This window comes from Melospiza melodia, unplaced genomic scaffold, assembly GCF_035770615.1.
Source record: "Melospiza melodia melodia isolate bMelMel2 unplaced genomic scaffold, bMelMel2.pri scaffold_18, whole genome shotgun sequence".
NCBI classification, from domain to species: Eukaryota; Metazoa; Chordata; class Aves; order Passeriformes; family Passerellidae; genus Melospiza; species Melospiza melodia.
The window spans coordinates 19,400,119-19,418,925 of record NW_026948525.1 but is presented as its reverse complement, the minus strand read 5'-3'; the positions used below and the strand labels follow the sequence as shown (position 1 = coordinate 19,418,925).

Below are 18,807 nucleotides of genomic sequence, written 5' to 3'. Positions count from 1 at the left end.
ACATTTAAACAGATACAGCTTAGAAGTTCATAACATTAAAATTAAATACAATTTAAATTGAAATTCATACAACTTAAAATTAATATAAGTAAATCTAGTTCAATACAATTTAAGCCTTATTTTATGTAACTTAAAGTTAATGCAAGTAAATACTATTTAACATAATTTAAATTTAAACTGATACAACTTAGTTTTATGCAATTAAATAAAATTTAATAGAATTTATACATATATACTATACATATCTTGAATTCATACAACCTAAAGTTAAGGCGACTATATGTTGTTCAATGGCATTTAAGGCAATACAACTTAAATTTATACAGCCAAATACAGTTTAATACAAGTTGAAATTCATACTGCCTTAATACAAGTAAATATACAATCTGAATTTAAATTCATACAACTTAAATGAATGCAATCTGAACTTAAATTCCTACAACTTAATGCAGGTAAATACTATTTAATATCACTTAAATTTAAAAGGATACAATTTAAAATTATGCATTTAAATCCAATTTAATACAATAGAAGTTTAAATTCAACTTAAAATTACTACAAGTAAATACAAATGAATGCAATCTGAATTTAAATTTGTGCAACTTAAAGTTAATGCAAATAAATGCTACTTAATACCACTTACATTTAAACTAGTACAAGTTAAATTTACACAGTTAAATACAATTGACTACAACTGAAATTTAAATTAATACAACTTCAAGTTAACACAATGCAAAATAAGATTAACATCTATCAAACTTGTATTAATAGCTACAAAATACCTACAAAATCAACTTTTTGCAAAAACTATACGTCTTTTCTTTGGCCCTGTGGCCAGGCTTCTTGGGTTGGGAATGAACATGTTTGTATTTTCCAGTCTCAGGTATTTCTGCCTCCTTGGAGTCCAGTTGATGTTTTCCATTCCAGGGATTTGCACACGTGAGGTCTTTAAGAAATGCTCTTCTCCTTCCCTCAGGAACTCTTCAATCAGTGCCACCTGCAGTTAGAGAGAAATGCTGTCACAAGCAGGTCCATTCCCCTCTATAAAAACTATAAAGCTGCTGCAATTAATTTATTTCCAAACTAATAATCATTAGAAACAAAAATACACAAAGGCTCCGCTTGGACAGCTGGTTGGTGCCCGACTTTGTCATTATTTTTGTTTTCTCCATTTCTGTTTGGATTCCCTTCCTTCTTCGCTGTGGAACAGAGCTCTACTCAAGACTCATACCATGGGAGGGTCTAAAGAATCCATCTGTGCATTGCATTTTAAGCTGAAATAATTTTAAAATAAAAAATCCTGCTCTGCCGTGCCGACAGGCATTGGGTGGAGTGTGGCTTCGTCAGGCACAGCACAGAGGAAAGGTGTGGTAGCTGAGATGGAGACAATACAAACAACACACTCCATTTTCAGAAGGCTTCAAAGCCAGTTTTTATTCTAGCATGCATGCTTTTTATACATTGTTAAAAAGCTCCAAAGTTTACATTTTACTCATTGGTCAGAAGAGACAAACTTCTTATTGGAATAGAGAGTTGCAGGTTTCTCTTAATTCTCCTTCTTTTTTCTTTCTTGGTTTCTATGTCAACGACCTTGGTAGGAAATTCAGGGATAAACCTGGATCCTCCCATCAAACTCCTCTCTAGCTCAGAGAATTGGCTGCAAAACCTCTTCCACAGAAAGGACTGGGAATTAATCCAGGCGTGGCTCCTCTTGTATTGATCCTGGGCTGTCCCTGAGGTGCTCCTCAGCCCTGGCCTGGGACTGGAACTGTGCCACAAACTCTGCTTTGGATTGGTGAGGGGGTGGGTTTGGGTCAGTGGAGGGGGAGAGGTGTATTTTTGGGTTGATGTTTTTGAGTTTTGGTGGTTTTGGGTTGGTGTTTTTGAGTTTTGGTGGTTTTGGGTTGGTAGTTTTGGCTGTGGCTGTCCCTGGATCCCTGGAAGCATCGAAGGCCAGGCTGGACCAAGCTTGGAGCAACCTGGGATAGTGAAAGGAGTCCTTGCCCGTGCCATGGAGTTGGAACTAAATTATCTTGAAGGTCCCTTCCAACCCAAACCATTCTGTGATTCTATGATTCTAAACTCATGAATATATACAGTTACTGGCACATTACGACATAAAATATAAAATAGACAGAATATACACTTACACAGGCACGTAGCAACATTTTACAGTGCTACAGATGCATGATTCGTGTCTGCATGTGTATGGTGGGGGATGTTTCTGAGAGAGGCAAGCAGGAAAGTTTATTCACACTTCCATCGGCTGCCCTGGGGTGCTGAGGGCACAGAGAGTCTGGGAGAGAAGCTTTGCCTTCTCCTCCTCCTGCCCATGGAGCTGGCAGGGGGGATCTGTTCAGGGGATGGGATGCACATGGAACTGTGGATGATGGCATGGGAAGGAGTTTTGTGCTGTGCTGGTGCAACTTTGGTTCTTGTAATGCGAAGAGATCACTGGCACAGGAGCAGGGGGAGCTTGGGGCTCTCAGCCTCGTGGGTTGGCTCTGCTGTGATGTGCTCAGCTTAGAAACATGCAGAGGATTAGAGAGAGGACTCCTGGTGGCAACCTGGGTTTGGAGAAGTTGAGATAAAAGCCTGGGAAATCATGGACTGGCCAAAAGTATGTGGGGCTGTCGAAACTCAGGACATCCCTCTGGGTGTCCAGAGTTGCCAGGACCCCTGAGAGGGGGCTCAGAGCCCCTGGCACACAGCCCACAACACCTGTGGGTTTGATTATGACCCGTGGAGCAAATTACCTGCTTTGTATGAAGACCTGAAAGCCACAGAAGTTTAAGTAGTGTAATAATAAAATTATCACTGGATGAAAAAGTAGATTTTGGGGTTTTTGGTATGGGGGTTTTGGGGACAAGATGGAGGGACTTGGGCATGTCCAGTCTTTCTTCTTCTACTCTATCTCCATCTTCTGCTGTGATGTTGGCACTTTTGGATTGGTTTAGAGTAGAAGCTCACTGTCTAACATAGGTGATAGATATTGGAAAGTAATTCTAAACATTGTGTACGTAGTTTTTAGTATACAGAGATAACACAGCCCCAGGGGCAGTCTGTGTGCCTGGAATTATCCTGCTGGATGGACCTCGGCAGGGCAGGAGAAAAAATTTTATAGATAAGATACAATAAACAACTCTGAGGCTGAGAACTGAAGAGCTCTGACTCATTCTTTGAACGTGTGGGCCAAAACAGAGACTTTTCACTCTTGGGGCTACAATAAACTGCAACCTCCCGAGATGGGGAATCTGGGGAAGGCTGATCCCTCCCATAGGGCAGGGTCCAGTGCAGGGCTTGGCTCTGTTAACCACAGTCACTCAGCCTGCAGGGCTCTTCAGCCAGAGACCAAATTAAAGTGTCTGCACGACTTTCCTGCACCATTAAAAGTGCCTGTTCTATCTATTCTGGGTGTCTGCCTGAGCACAAGTGGCAGAAAGAGGCAGGAAAACAGATCCCAGGTGCTGGGTGGGATGTGGGGTGAGTCTTTTAGGAGTCAGTCTCATTATCTGAAGGTTGTGATTTCAATCCTCACACAGGGCACCAGTCTGTGGAAACTTCCTTTGTGGATGCCCTGGATGGGGAGACCCCTAAAAAGTTCTGTGCCAGGAATGAGGGATGGACAGGACTTTGGGTTTTTTGGTCTTGAGGTTGTGGTTTATTTTTCTCTCATCAAAGTTTTGGTACCTCACTTACATCTCAGACTTAGCGTACAAAGAGAAGGGACCAAAAGTCACAGGACACACAGATTTAAGGGCTTTTAAAGCTATTTTGTCCAATTAACTCTTAGAATGTACTTAATTTCTACTTTTTTACTAATAAGTAATTATTTTTTTTGTTCACACAACGTCTGTATTGAGGTTTTGTCTAAATAATCACTTTGTGCTCCCAACTGCAGAAAATGGAGTAGATGAAGAACAAGAAGATCAGACAATGCCCAAAATCCTCTATCTTGTCTTCTATCCACCTCCATACTAAAAACCCAAAGCTCCAAGTTTTTCACCCTGTGATAAACTATACTTGTAGTTTCCAATCTCACACTTGTAGATTCCAATTCATCCCAAATCTTGGAAGCTTTCTCCCTGGATGAAGGTTAAAAGTGTTCCCTTGAGGGTCAGGACTTCTCAGGACAGGCAGACAAATATTCCCTGTGCCCTGGGTTCCAACCCAAACAGGACGCCAGAGCAGCAGCAGGATTTACAGCAGCTCTGTACAGTGTCTGTGCTGCTGGGGATGCCAGCAGGCAGCAGCAGAGCAATGATGGAATGATGTTCCTGCCTGGAATTTTGTGTAGGAATGATGTTCCTGCCCAGAACTTTGTGTAGGAATGATGTTCCTGCCTGGAACTTTGTGTAGGAGTGATGTTCCTGCCTGGAACTTTGTGTGGGAATGATGTTCCTGCCTGGAGCCGTGCTTTGGCATGGTCTGCCTGTGCTTTCCATATTTATAGAACAGAATAAGTTCTATTTATTATAGAGTAAATGTGGGTTCCCCCAGTTAGAGCTGCTCCGGCACATCAGCTGCTGCCATCACTGCAGTTTCTGGTGCAGCACATCAGCTGCACTGGTGCTTGCACAGCAAGGATGCAGCCAGAGCCTCACAGGCCCCACAGACACCTCCCTGGTACCTCCTCTCTTTTCTTCCATTTGAACAGAGCAGACTCAGGGATGTTTCCTGCCCAAGGAGCCCTTTGCAGGCTGTTACCTTCTGTATTTTGGTCCACACACGCTCTCCAGTTTTTCCTGCCAGGATGTCCATGGCATCTGCCATCAGTGACTGCAGCTGTGGCACCAAGATACAATCAGTCAGCGTGGAATTCACTGAGAAATCATTTCTCTGAATACACAAATTAAACCCTAATTCAAATCCTTGGCACTCTGATGATTTTGTGGCTCATCTTGCACACTGAGCATGGCAAACTCATCTTTGCTCCAGTCCTTGCATCCTTATGTGTCTAAAATAATTTATTATTGCCTCCCCACAGTCCCCTTCCAGGGCAGTCCTGGCACCCTGCACCCTTCCCAACCCCTGGAAAATGTTCAGATACTCTTAATTCAGAGACAGAGAGACAAGAGTTGGGTCCAGGGTGTGCTGCCCTTAGCATCAGTGTTGCAGACAACTTTTATGAAAAATGCTTTCCTTAGGATTTTTCCTCCTGAGAAGCTGAGAGGCCTCAGAAATAAAATGTAAACATTGATTATCTGCTGCTGTGGAGTGCAACAGGTGGATCTGTGATTGGTCCATGTTGGATGTTTGTAATTAATGGCCAATCAAAGTGAGCTGGCTCGCACAGAGAGCCGAGCCACAAGCCTTTGTTATCATTCTTTGCTATTCTATTCTTAGCCAGCCTTCTGATGGAACCTTTTCTTCTATTCTTTCAGTATAGTTTTAGTGTAATATATATAATGAAATAATAAATCAAGCCTTCGGAAACATAAAGGCAGATCCTCGTCTCTTCCCTCATCCTAAAACCCCTCTGAACACTGTCACACATCAGTGTTTAGGAGCAAACTGGGGAAAACCGGTACTTGAGAGCTGTGTTATTGCTGCACTCCAAACAATTCTCTTCCAAAATGCTGGGTTGAGTTAAAGGGAATGCAAACAGAAGTTTTTGGTGTCTCTTCACAAGGGTTTTACACAAGGAATTAAGATCTACTGCACTATAGGTGTCAGCATTCCTGGGGTGTGCTCGAGGCACAGGGCTCAGCCAGAGGTGTCCCTTCAGGGGACGAGGAGAGGCACCAGCTGCCCACTGATGCACACAAGCAGATGTTTCCCCCTCCTCTTTTCTCCCCAACCCCCTGGACACCATCACTTTTGGCTGCAGCAATCCTCCCAGTGCTGAATGTGGAGCTGGGCTGGGTCAGGGCCCAGGCTGTGCTTCTCAGCAGCCCCAGGGATTCTCCACCAACCTGGGGCACCTCTGCAGCAATCCTGACCAGGAGCAGGCAGGCAGGTTTGTTCTGAGGCAGGGAGCTTGTGGGGCTGGGACCCAGCACAGAAAATCAGTTTTCCCTCCTTTCCCCCTCCCCTGATTCAGGCTGGTTTTGCAGCAGGTGCCCTTTGAGGTCAGAGGTGTCAAGGCAGCAAGAGCTGAATCATTGCAATCATTTTTCCAGACTGATCTGGGGAGGTTTTGGGGCAGAAAAGGGATTTTCAATAGGTATTGACAGGTGAGGCCTGGTGGTTCTGTCACCAGATCAGCTCCTCCGCTGTCAAAGCACTGAAGGAGGATTTGAGAACTCTTTTAGATCCCCACATTGGACAAAGGACTTCCAGAGCCCAGGGCGTGTTGGATTAAACTCTTTTCTGACCCAAAGATGGGGCAACTGAGAGGCATTTTAAAAACCTTTATTCTAATTTGTCAATGTAAACCTTCTATCAAACTTCAAGAATTCTCTACAAATCCATTTCCCACAAGGGTGGAAGTACAGAACTCTGCCCTGGCCCTTCCTGCTCTGTCTCCCAGCCTCCAAAACAAGTGTTGGAAATCACAACCTACCAGCTCGTCATCCTCCTGGGAGATTCTCTGCAGGTAGGGAGCAGTGGCCAGCTCAGCCATGGCCTGGGCCATCACCTGGGCCTGCTCCTCCCCTCTCTGCAGGTGGCTGAGCAGGCTGGCGTGGTGGAACTGCTCAATGGCTCTGGCACAGGGGCCACGCTCGTCCTGTGGGGCCAGGGAAGGAGAGGAGGTGAGAGGAGAGGCACAGGGAGCACCCTGATCCCCTTGGGGTCCTGTGCCTCCAGGCTTCTCCTCAGTGTTTGTGCTGCTCCTGCTCTCAGCACCTCTCAGTCCTGCTGCTGGGACAGGCTCCAGAGAGGCAGCAAGGGCTGGGAAAATAAACATGTCATGGATGAGAAGGGGGGACAGCAGATAACAAACACAAACAGTTTTCTCCTTTGGAACTGGCTTTTTCATCAGCCCCTCCATTGAACATTGCCTGGCTTTCCTGGGTGGCTTTTCCAGCCTCAGCCCATGGTTTGGGTGCCAACCCATGGTTTGAAAGACAGACCCTGGAGGAACTGAAGCCTGCAGGGGTGGTTTCTGGCCACCAGGCAGCCAGGAACGTGGCACACTTGAAGCATGTTCCAGCTTCCCCAGCTTAGCCAGAGCCATGTGTGTATAAATAATGTAATGAACTTCAGGCTGGGTGGCTGCAAAACCAAGGGGGCAGAATTGGCTTCTCTGAAGTGTTGCCATGGTTTGGTCAGCTTGGCTTCGGCACTGAGCTGGTTTGGTCAGAACCAGCCTGAGCAGAACAAGGAGCTGGATTGCAAATGAGGAAGAGAGCAGCAGAAAGAAATGTTTGTTCTGTTAAACCCCAAAGATATTATTTTTTCCTCTCCAAGTAAGTTGTAAGGCTTGAGTCTGTAGCTGAAGTTTGGCCATTTTTAATTTAGCTTAGGTGTGATGGAAATAAGATGGAATCATGTTTGCAGCTTGGAGACAATTGTGGGATGCCTTAAAAGAAACAAAAGTGGCCCAGTCTCAGTCAGGGCCATACAGAGAGGTCAGTGCCCAGCAGCAGAGCAGCTCTGGCTCCCAGGCAGAACTGGCACTGCCCTCTGCTCCTTGGGGCAGACGTTCCATCTTGCTGGGATCACTGAATGCTCTGAAAACTGAAGGGAAAGGGAATAAATTTCCCCTGACAATGGACATGGACCTGGCAGCTGTTTTTTCCAAACCAGTGACTCTCTTTTCTCTCCTGGGGCTTTCCTGCTCTCCCTGGCAGCTCTCACAGTGATCCTTGGGGCTGGTTATGAACCCTCAAGCCCCCAGTTCAGCCCAGTTCAGCCCAGTTCCCTGTTCTTGCTGCTCTGGAGGTGGCACCAGGGTAGCCCTTGCCTAAATTTGCATTTTGTATACAATAAACAGCATTTTGTATACAATAAACTGATGTTTGGATACAGTAAAGGCTGCTGCCTTATGTGGTGCTGGGATTTCACCTGGGTTTTCTGGGAGTGCACTTGGGTTTCAGCAAGAATATTTGAGTGTCAGAGGGGAGGTGTAGAGCTGATAGGAAATGCTGCTATGTGGGAACAGTGTAAATTCCTGCAGTGGGGACTGTAGCAGCTCTCTGCTCTCATCTCTGACAGGATGAGTTTCTTTTCCCTGTGTCCTGAAAACCAAATCTCTCTGCTTATCTCTGCTGGAACTGTGTGCTCCTGTTGCTCCAAATTCATTTACAGAAGAGGGGAGTCATGGGCAGTGCAAAACCTGCCTGATTTCAAAGATTTTCCTCTTTCTGTTACTCTTTTGAGACTGCAGTAGTTGCAGTAGAGGAATCTCACCTCCAAAAGCAAAGAGAGAATTGGAGGGGGGATCAAAAAAACTTTAACATTGCAGTTTTTCTGGGGCTTTCAGAAAGACCAGGATTTGGTTGTGTTTCCAGTGTCCAAGCCACACTCTGTTTGTAGTTGTGGCTTTGAAGGGAATGCTCCCAGCAGGAACAGATCCTCCCTTTTCCCAAAGCTGCCACTTTCATGACTCTGAACATCAGGAGCTGAAAACTGAAGGAGCAAGAAAACTGAAAAGCAACTTTAAGCTTAAACTGTACCATAGTAACTCATGTGATTGGAGAGTTTTGGTCATCCAGAGCCAAGAGCAAAGGGCTTCAGGGAAGCCCTGCAAAGAAGCATCTGTGTGTTTCCTCAGGGCTGTCTGCCCTCCATCCACCCCCCTCCCTTAGGCCAGTGGGATATTGTCACTGACATGTTTTATGAAAATCCTTTCGCTAGGGTTTTTCTCCTGAGGAGCTGAGAAGCCTCAGAAAATAAATGTAAATAATAACTATGTGATGGCTGTGGGATGTGGTTTGGAGGTTGCTTACCAACAGTGCATCTTTGATTGGTTGCATGTGAATTGTTTATAATTAATGGCAAATGGCAGCCAGCTGTGTCAGACTCTCTGGGTCTGTCACATTTATTATTTTTTATTTACTTTTTTACTTTTTATTTATTCACTTTATTATTCCTTTCCTTTCTAGCCTTCTGATGTCTCCTTGCTCTTTCTTTAGCATAGTTTTAGTATATAATTTTCTTTTCATAAAAGAATATTAATAATATTTAATACAATATACTATAATAAAATAATATAATATGAATATAGTATAATATTATAATATCACACATTAATTATTACATACAATCAATATATATTATACTATTATATATTAATTATAATATGAAATTATATAGTAATTAATATATAAATAGATTGTATATTAATGATACTATAATATATTAATTATTAGTAATTATACTATATTATAATTAATATATATATTATAATTAATATATCACATACGAAATATATTTATTAGTAATTATACTATATTATAATGTATTAATTATAATATATAATTAAGATATATTAATTAATATATTAATATATCATATATGTACAATACTATAATAAAATAATATAATATATTAATATATTAATTATATTAATGATTGATTATAATGTACAATACTATATTAATTATAATATACTATATTAAATATAATATAATAATATACAATAATATATAATAATATATAATAATATAATATATTATAATAAAATAATACATCTACCTTCTGAAACATGGAGTCAAGATTCTCATCTCTTCCCTCATCCTGGGGACCCACAAACACCACCACAGTCAATAAAAATGGGATAAAATTGCATGCAGAGGGACTTTCAGGAAGCTGTGGCCACTGTTAAGGACCACAGTTAGGTCCTTTTCATTTGGGCTCCTTTTCAAAAGAGTCTGAACCCAGCAGACCCCTGTTCTAATTGACAAAGCGTTTCTGGACACTGCAGGAGCAGGAGCAGCAGGAATTACCCCCAAAGCACATCCCAGACACCACACACCCCATCCCAGCAGGGAATGGGATCCTCACCTTTATCTTGGAGCTTCCTATAAAAGCCATGGCTGCCATGATCCTTTTCCCAGTGTTCTGCCAAAATGTTTCTGCCTCTTCCTCCATGCTGGGACTGAAAGTTGTTTTCTGGCCTGGGAAGTGAAATCACAGAGCCACAGAGGCTGTGTTTATTCATCTCCATCTTTTAGGGGATCTGTCAGGATGTTGGGTGAACTGGGGGAGGAATGAAGGGGATGGGAAGAGCTGCCTGGGCTGTCAGGGCTGGAAATGGATCCCAAGACACCCCTTCCCCCACATTTAGTAAGGATTTTGGGGTCACCCCCAAGCCAGACAAGTTCTTGAGCAACTTGGCACACCTGGAAAGACTGGCAGGTTTTGAGTTACAAACTTCTCCACAGTTTTGCCAATCTCTTTGTTTCTGAAGCCCAGAGTCAGTAGGTACTGCTGGCCAGGATGAGACTCAGCCTTCTCTGGCAACAGGTGAATTCCATGAGGATCTGCACAGGGAAAGGAAAATAATTCCCACTGTCATATTTCCTTTCAGTTGTAAGAGAAGTTACTTTTTGGGAGAAAAATATGAGAAGTCTAAGGGGTGAAATAGTCTCCAGAAACCTTCCCAAAACTCAGACAACAAAACCAACACATCCAGCCCTCACTGGGCCTTGAATCTTAGGGCTCTGCAGCCTTTTGCATCAACAGCTTCAATTTTGCTGATGCCTGAGATGAAGCATCTTCTACCCAATTCCCCACAGTGCTGTGGAAGTGTCTGAAGGCCAAGCAGCCCAAACTCTTCAATTCTCTCCAACTCTTCTGAATTCAGCTGCACAAACACAGGCCACAGTGCTTGAGGGCAGCTAAAACCTGCTGTCACCTGTAAATATGTGCTGCACATAATCTGGGTGCTTCTCTGCAAAGGCTTTGGTGGCCTCCTTTATCTTGTCAGCCTTGTCCTCTTTCTCAAAAGGTGTGTACAGAACAGAAAAAGAGACTTCTCCACTGAGGGCTTCTTGAGTCATAGCCTGAAAAAGGGAAGAGAAATGATAAATTTAATGTTGGGTAGAGGCTAGTTAAAAAAATCCAAACAAAACAACTAAGTGGTTTGGAAGGATACTCCAGGAGCAGCTGGGCAGCACACTCAGGCACAGGGAATGGCCCCGTGCAGGAGTTGGGCTCAGCCATCCTTGGGAGCCCTCCCTGCTGGGAAGGATGAAAATTCAACAGGAAAATCTCACAGATATGTGTGTGCTTGGCAGAAAGATCTCTGAATGTGGAACCTGAGAATGGAATAGAGATGGAAGCAAGTTTTGATATAGAAGAACAACAGATGTGTACATTGAGGTTTGCTGAGCCAGTCTTGCTGCACAACTAAGAAAGCCAAGGTTATGTTGAGTTGGAAAGAGGTTTTATGACTTAGAGCAAAGGATAAGCTGAGCACAAACAAAAGGAGGTTTTTGCCAAGAAGAAAGGCACCACAGGCAAACAAACATGCTGGTGGGGCACATAGAAAAAAGGTCTCAGAATTTTCCACTGCAAGAAAACTGAAAAGCAACTTTCAGCTTAAACTGTACCCTATTAACTCATGCGATTGGATAGTATTAACCATAATGTGGTAATGAGAGTAGTTATGATAGGCTGTGGATAAAAGTAAAGGGATAGATTGGTTGTTAGGTACTGAGATGCTCAGCAAAGAAGAGTATATAATACAATATAAGCAAAACTGAAGGGTCTGCAGGCTCGTGTGCAGCTGGAGCTGACAGCTGTCTGTAGGCACAGGCTCTGTCACCCACAACCATGGACTGCTGTAACATCTTGGATACAATAAACTGCATTTTGTATACAATAAACGGCATATACAAAATGCAGTTTTGCAAAAGAAACTTCATTTTGTATACAATAAAGAGCACTTAGTATACAATAAAATGCATTTTGTATACAATAAACTGATGTTTTTATATAATAAGCAGCATTTTGCATACAATAAGCAGCATTGTGTATACAATAAACTGCATTTTATATACAATGAACTGCAGTGTGTATACAATAAGCAGTATTTTGTATACAATAAGCAGCATTTTGTATACAATAAATGGATGTTTTTATACAATAAACAGCATTTTGCATACAATAAACTACATTTTGCATACAATAAACTGCAGTTTGTATACAATAAGTAGCATTTTGCATATAATAAGCTGCATTTTGTATACAATAAACTCTGTTTTGCATACAATAAATAGCAGTTTATATGCAATAAACAGCTTTTTGTATACAATAAGCAGCATTTCATATACAATAAACTGCATTTGGTATACAATAAGCAACACTGTATTATTTGTATACAATAAGCAACATGTATACAATAAATTGATGTTTGAATACAATAAACTGCATTTTGTATACAATAAGCAGCATTTTGTATACAATAAGCGGCATTTTGTATACAACAAACTGCAGTTTGTACACAATAAACTGCATTTTGCATACAATAAACTGCAGTTTGTATACAATAAGCAGCATTTTGTATACAATTAAATGGCAATATATGCATTTTGTATACAATAATTTTGTATACAATAAACAGCATTTTGTACACAATAAGCAGCATTTTGAGGAGCCCCTTGGACTCCCACACCTCCTCTCATGTCTCTCCCACCTCCTCCCGCCCCGGTGTGGCTCCCTGGGCCGTACCTGCCAGTAGAGCTGCAGGAGGTCGCTGGTGTCCGGCGCCGCGCCCTCGGCCAGCACGTACAGACACTGCGCCACCATGGCGCTCCTGGGGACACAGTGTTTGAGTGAGAGCTTGGCTAGGCCAATGTTCAAGCAGCAATCAATTTATTAATTAATATGGTAAAGTATGAGCAGTACAGCGCTGGGTACGGTGGGGGAAGTTTTCCCTCCAGCTGCACACCGATAATTGATGGTTACAGGTATTTATAGGGGTACTCATCAGCTTTCTCAGCAGTTTCTATTCCAATTTTTACTCACCAGCAGTTTCTATTCCAAATTTTTACATCACAATTCTATACACTATTGTGATTTAGTTTTTTTATGTTTTTGGCTATTTTTATAACCATTTTTTAAGGAAAATTAATCCACAAACACCAGAAGTTTATGTTTCAAAAGGAGACAGTGGAGTCCTTTCTGGATTTATTCCAATAAAGGGAGAGGCTGTGGGGCATTCCCCTGGGATCTCTTGAATTTTTGGAGGATTCAGCCTCCTTTTCATCCCAATTTCCTGGCTGCATTTCCCTTCTCTCTTTCCCCATTGGCTGAGGTACTTGAGAGGTTCAGACTTCCCAAAACACCTGATACCAAAGATTTCTCTCTAATGTATAACCCTCCCTTTTAATTTTTAATTCTTACTGAATTTAGAGATTTTTCTTCCCCATTGTTTCTTTCATCTTTCAATGTCTAATTTCATTTATCAGCAAACCTAAAGTTTATTTGTAAAGAAAAATATCCTTTTTCCATTCATCCATCATTGGAATCCTTCACGTTGTTTCTTTTATCTCCCAGTGCTAGTTGTATCTACCAGCAGATCCACAGCTTGTTTGTAAAGTCAAATCCACTATTCCTCTCAATTTTATTACTATTAAACTTTTAAAATTTTAAAAATAAGTGGTGTTTTTCACGCAGAGAAGGGGCTCTGCAGCCAGGCTGGAAGGAGGTCCTGTTCAAAGAGTGCCAGGTGAGCTTTACACCAAAGCTTACACAAAACTCCCAGTCCTTGTCCAGCCTTTAGACAAGCATCAGCAAACACATTTTTAGCTCCCTGAACTCCCTGCCAGCCCCAGATGTCATTTAGGGCCACAATTGGGATTTTTCACATTACAGCAACTGGGAGCACTGGAGCTCTGCTGCCCCTGAGGTCACACACACACAAACCAAGGATTTGGGCAAAGCCTGGCTCCTGGAGGATGTCACTGCTGGGAGCTGTGGGAAGGGATGCACAGGAGCTCTCTGGAAGCATAAATACCTGGCAGCCTCCGAGTATCTGTGCAGGCACCGAAAGCAGGCGGCTTGGCGCAGGTGGTTGCAGAAGTGAGAGGGGTTCTGGATGATGCTCCTTGGGGAGAGAACAGGCATGGACAAGGTTAGCCTGGCATTTCTTACACCACTAAAGCTCCTAAGAATCAAGTGGTGCCTGAGGCAGGCTCCAAATGCACTTCTGCTCTAAAACTCAGCGCTACATCTCCAATGCCAGGTGAACTCTTGGTCTCTGCCTCCCTCCCCCTCTCTCTCCAGCTGTGATTGATGAAGAAAACATTACTAAAAATATTACTTAAAGGTTCTTTTCATTGTGGTTTCTCTCCCTCTCTCTCCAGCTTTGATCAGTGAAGAAAACATTACTAAAAATATTACTTAAAGGTTCATTTCATTGTGGATTTATCCTAAATGCAATTTCATTAGGGGTTTGTGTATTGCTCTAGAAAAAATGCTCCAGGGATAATATTTTCTCTTGCCTTTGGCATGTAGGAATCATGAGCAAAACTGCCATAGCACAAGTTCTTGTTAACCCCAGGCTGCCCAAACAGGAGCAGCAGGTGTCTGGCCCATTTCCCTGGAAGCACTGAGCACCTGGAATGTATCACAAGGTGAACCTAAGATAGTTTTAAATATTAATAATTTTAATATTTAAAAAATTAATATTTTAATACTTTCTGTACAAGGCATAGGTGCAGCGTGGGTGAACCTTGGTCTGTGTGTCAGACCCTTCAAGAGATGCCGTTAGTCCAACTTAAACATCAACTCCACCTGTGTGTTCTCTTGATTCCTCTTTTCTCACTCATTCATTCCTAGCCTTGGTTTCGGTTTGGATTTCAGTGTGAGCAGTGAATCCAACCCTTGTTTTCCCTTACCTGTGGGAGTGATGCAGAGCAAGGCCAGGTTGCCCCAGTTTTAAGTAGCAGATGACGAGCTTTGACTCGATCCAACTGGCGAGCCTGGAAATATCATCTGGGGAGGACTTAAAGGGATCCTCTAGAGCAAAGCCTTTGCTGCAAAGCTGCACATGAAACAAAACCATGATTTCCAAATATCAGAATACACCATTTGCTGGGTGAAAACACTTTTTGTGACTGATCAGTGGAGAAAACTGAGGTCTAATAGGCTTGGGCTTTAACTAAAGTCAGCATTACAAAAGCCAGTACAGGGGACAGAGGGGTCTTTCAGGGATTCTCTGTGTTTTTGGTTTTTGAGAGCTGGATTTAGGGGCTGCTGAGGAGGGCCAGCCCTGCAATTCTGTGATGTCCCAATCACTCTGTCCACAATCCCAGGGATGAATTCCCTCATCCATTTTCCTGGTATGTCTGTTCACCAGCCTTTCCTCTCAGGAGGAGACAAGTCCTCCTTTCTTCTTAAGTGACCCATGGTGCTGTTCCTACCACAGCTCATTTCAGAATATAGGGGGCAAAAAAAGCACTTGAAAAGGATGACAGACACTTTATCATTTTATGCACTGACTGCTATAATATTTATGGCTTTAAAAAATTACTTCAGTATTGTAGGAAAAAAAAAAGGAATAGGATATTGGCTTGTGAACTGGAAAGCCCTAATATTTGACAAATGCTTTTGAATGAAGTTTGGCAGAACAGTGCTAAAAAAAGTGCAGTCCCTTTCTCAGAGTTTGAAGAAGCTGAAGGTATTGGAGTCAGGCTGGAGAGAAAGTATTAGCTGGGGCAGAGTGAAAACTCCCCAGTTATTGAGAGGCATTTGTTGCTGATAGAGCTAAGATTAAAGAAGGAGCATTTTTTCCACTCTGTGGGATTTCAATATCCTCCACACATCAATACAGTTAAGGACTTGGAGAAAAGTAAAAAATTACCTGACATTCTTTGGTTCAGCCCAACACTTCCCCCCTCCTGTGGTTTATTTCCAACTCCCAATTCTCAGATTTCAGGCAAAATCACATCTCAGCATTTCTCTCCAACCCTGGGCACTCCAGGTTGGTGCCCCTGGTTCCCTTTGCTATTCCTGCCCCAGGGAGTGCCCTGGCTTTGCTGCAGGGGTCCCAGCTGCCCTGGGCTCACAGCCCTTTAGCTCCATACCTCCAGAGCCGTGGAGAACTTGGCAGCAGCCGCGGCGAAATCGCACTGGCGGCACCGAGCGCTGCCGTCCCGCAGGGCTGCCCACAGCCCTGCTCCAGCACGGTGCCACCGGCTGTCCCCAGGGCCTTGGGCAGGAGCCTGAGCCTCTGCTGCTGCTGGCCCTGCTGGTGGCATCACTGGTGGCCCTGCTGGTGGCCCTGCTGCTGGTGGCCTTGCTGGTGGCACTGTTGGTGGCACTGCAGGCGCCACCGGCTCACCAGACTCAAGCTCGGTGTCCACCTCATCAGCGCAGATCAGCTCTGCTTCTATTTCCCAGAGTCTGGAGAGAGGGATGAGGAGTGGAGGGCTGGACAATGTCCCTGTGCTGCTCTCTGCTGCTGCTGTTTCTGCTTTTGTCCCCGACACGTTGCCATGGGTTCCTGCTTTCCGCTTACGGCTCGCTCTGTCTGCGCCGCCCTGGGGTCGTTCTTGGGCTTCTTTTGGCTCCTGCCAGGCCTGTAAGAGAGGGAGTGGGAGGTGAGGGGAGAATTATGGGATTTAGAGTCATTTCAGAGAATCCAATCCAATCCTAGAATGGTTTGGGTTGGAATGGATCTCAAAGATCATCTCATTCCATCCCCTGCCATGGGCAGGGACACCTCCTGCTATCCCAGGCTGCTCCAAGCCTGTCCCACCTGGCCTTGGGCACTGCCAGGGATCCAGGGGCAGCCACAGCTGCTCTGGGCACCCTCACAGCCAAGAGTTTCTTCCTTATGTCCAATCTAAGTCTCTTTCTGCTTAAAGCCATTCCCCCTTGTGCTTGTCATAGCTTGCCTCTGCAAAATGCCCCAGGAGAGCTTTGTTTTGTTCCCAGAAGTGATTTCTGACAATGCTTCACCATGGATTTTAGCACCAAACAAAATTACATCAAGGGGAAATATTTTGAAATTAGTTGCCTTCCATTGTTTTAACTTTACTGGATGCATTGGGATGCAAATAGGTTTGGAACATATTATTAAATTAAATTGGATGAAGAAAAGAAAACAGAGTTAAATAAAATGCAAGTATCGGGGGGAAAATGTCTGTTCATAATCTGGAGTGGAGATCTGATCTTCCATCTCTGCTTTATCTTGCTAAGAGGAGGGCAGGTGTCCTGCCCTATTCCAAAGTACCATCTGAGGTGCCTCTTCTGATCCCAACAAAAATGGGTGTTCATTCATGGAGAACCAATTTCACAATCTGCTCAAACATATTAAATCTATTTCTACTCTGAGCACTTCGCTTGTGCTTAGGACACGTATTGCTGTGATTACAATGAAATTAAATAACACATCAGAGATCAGATTCCTGTTCTATTTGTTCATGTTCACCACCAAAGATGTTAAACTGATGGAGTAGAGGGAAGAAGTCTCTTTTGGGCTAAAATGGGGATCCAGGAATCAGGCACAGAGAAATGAACCCCACTCAGGGGACTCAGGAGAGCCATGGCCCAGCAGCTTCTCCCTTGCAGGGCTCCTGCAGTTCTCTTCCCCTCAGGGAATTCCCATTTCACAAGGGTCCTGAGCCAGCTCAGCACAGCTGGACTCACCTCAGGGGCTCTTGAGGAAGGTTCCTGTTGCAGAAACATCTGGGCAGGGAGCTGCTGGCTCAGTCCAAGCTCCTGGAAGAACACAGGGATGAGCACACTCAGGTTTGCATGGCTGTCCCTGAGGACATTGTTTTCCCTCAATGTTTTCCCAGCCTATCCCAGCTCAGGAATTCCAGCTTAGCTCTTCCTCCCCTCCTTGGGAATCCTTTCAGCCCTGGCCTTTGAAAATGGAACAAACACAACCTGCTGGAAGAGGCCTTACTTGATGAGAACACCGGAAGGGAAGTTGTTCTGAGCCCGTTTCCGCCTGGCCTTGAACACTTCAGGGCAACCTCTTTGCTGTAGGCAACCTGTGCCAGGGTCTCTCCACCCTTCTCACCATTCCTCCCTGGAAAGGGAGGAATTTCTTCCCAAGATCCAGCTGAACCCTGCCCTTTGTCAGCTGGAGGCCATTCCTCCTTGTGCTGTCCCTGCAGGTCCTTGTTCAAAGTCCCTCCCCAGCTGTCCCTGAGTCCCTCCAGGGGCTGGCAGAAGCTCTGAGGTTTCTCCTGAGCCTTCTTCAGGCAGAAGGGTCCCATCTCTCACAGCCTTTCCCATAGCAGAAATGCTGCAGCCCCCCCAGCACCCTCTGATCCCTCCTGTGGCTCCTCTGGCCCACAAGGAATCATCTGGGAGGGGACTGGGAGAAACCCATGGTGGTGTCTGGGCAGCGCTGAGGCTGGGCTGTGAACTGGGGTGCTGGGAATGCAAGGAAAAGCTGCTCCCTCCTTAGTGCCTGCAGGGATGGGAGATGTGGGTGTGCCCTGGCATGGCCAGCAGCCCCAGGTCTGGCATGGCCAGCAGCCCCATTTCCCTGGCATGGCCAGCAGCCCCATTTCTGGCATGGCCAGCAGCCCAATTCCCTGGCATGGCCAGGAGCCCCATTTCCCTGGCATGGCCAGCAGCCCTGGCATGGCCAGCAGCCCCATTTCCCTGGCATGGCAGCCCCATTTCCCTGGCATGGCCAGGAGCCCCATTTCCCTGGCATGGCCAGCAGCCCCATTTCTGGCATGGCCAGCAACCCAATTCCCTGGCATGGCCAGGAGCCCCATTTCTCTGGCATGGCCAGCAGCCCTGGCATGGCAGCCCCATTTCCCTGGCATGGCCTGTCCCCAGGGCCAGCACCAAAGCTGCCACCAGCTCCAGAACAGCCCCCTGGGAATGCCCTGGTGTTCCCAAAGGGATCCATTCCCCATGGGACATTCCAGGCTCCCCCCAGGCCCCCTCTGGGCCCTGCACAGGGGGAGCTGCCCCTTCCCCACTCACCTGCCAGGGCTCCAT

General features: G+C 44.7%; 1 protein-coding gene across 1 annotated transcript; it reads right to left on the bottom strand.

Moving 5' to 3' along the window:
- Positions 1-790: 790 nt before the first annotated feature.
- SPATA16 (spermatogenesis associated 16) lies at positions 791-17,869 on the bottom strand. Its single transcript, XM_063182313.1, is given in 13 exon segments — positions 791-997; positions 4,708-4,785; positions 6,506-6,670; positions 9,892-10,004; positions 10,230-10,370; positions 10,745-10,892; positions 12,562-12,646; positions 13,850-13,939; positions 14,733-14,878; positions 15,921-16,077; positions 16,156-16,406; positions 17,488-17,564; positions 17,746-17,869. Coding segments are annotated over 13 exon segments (1,782 nt in total).
- Positions 17,870-18,807: the final 938 nt, after the last annotated feature.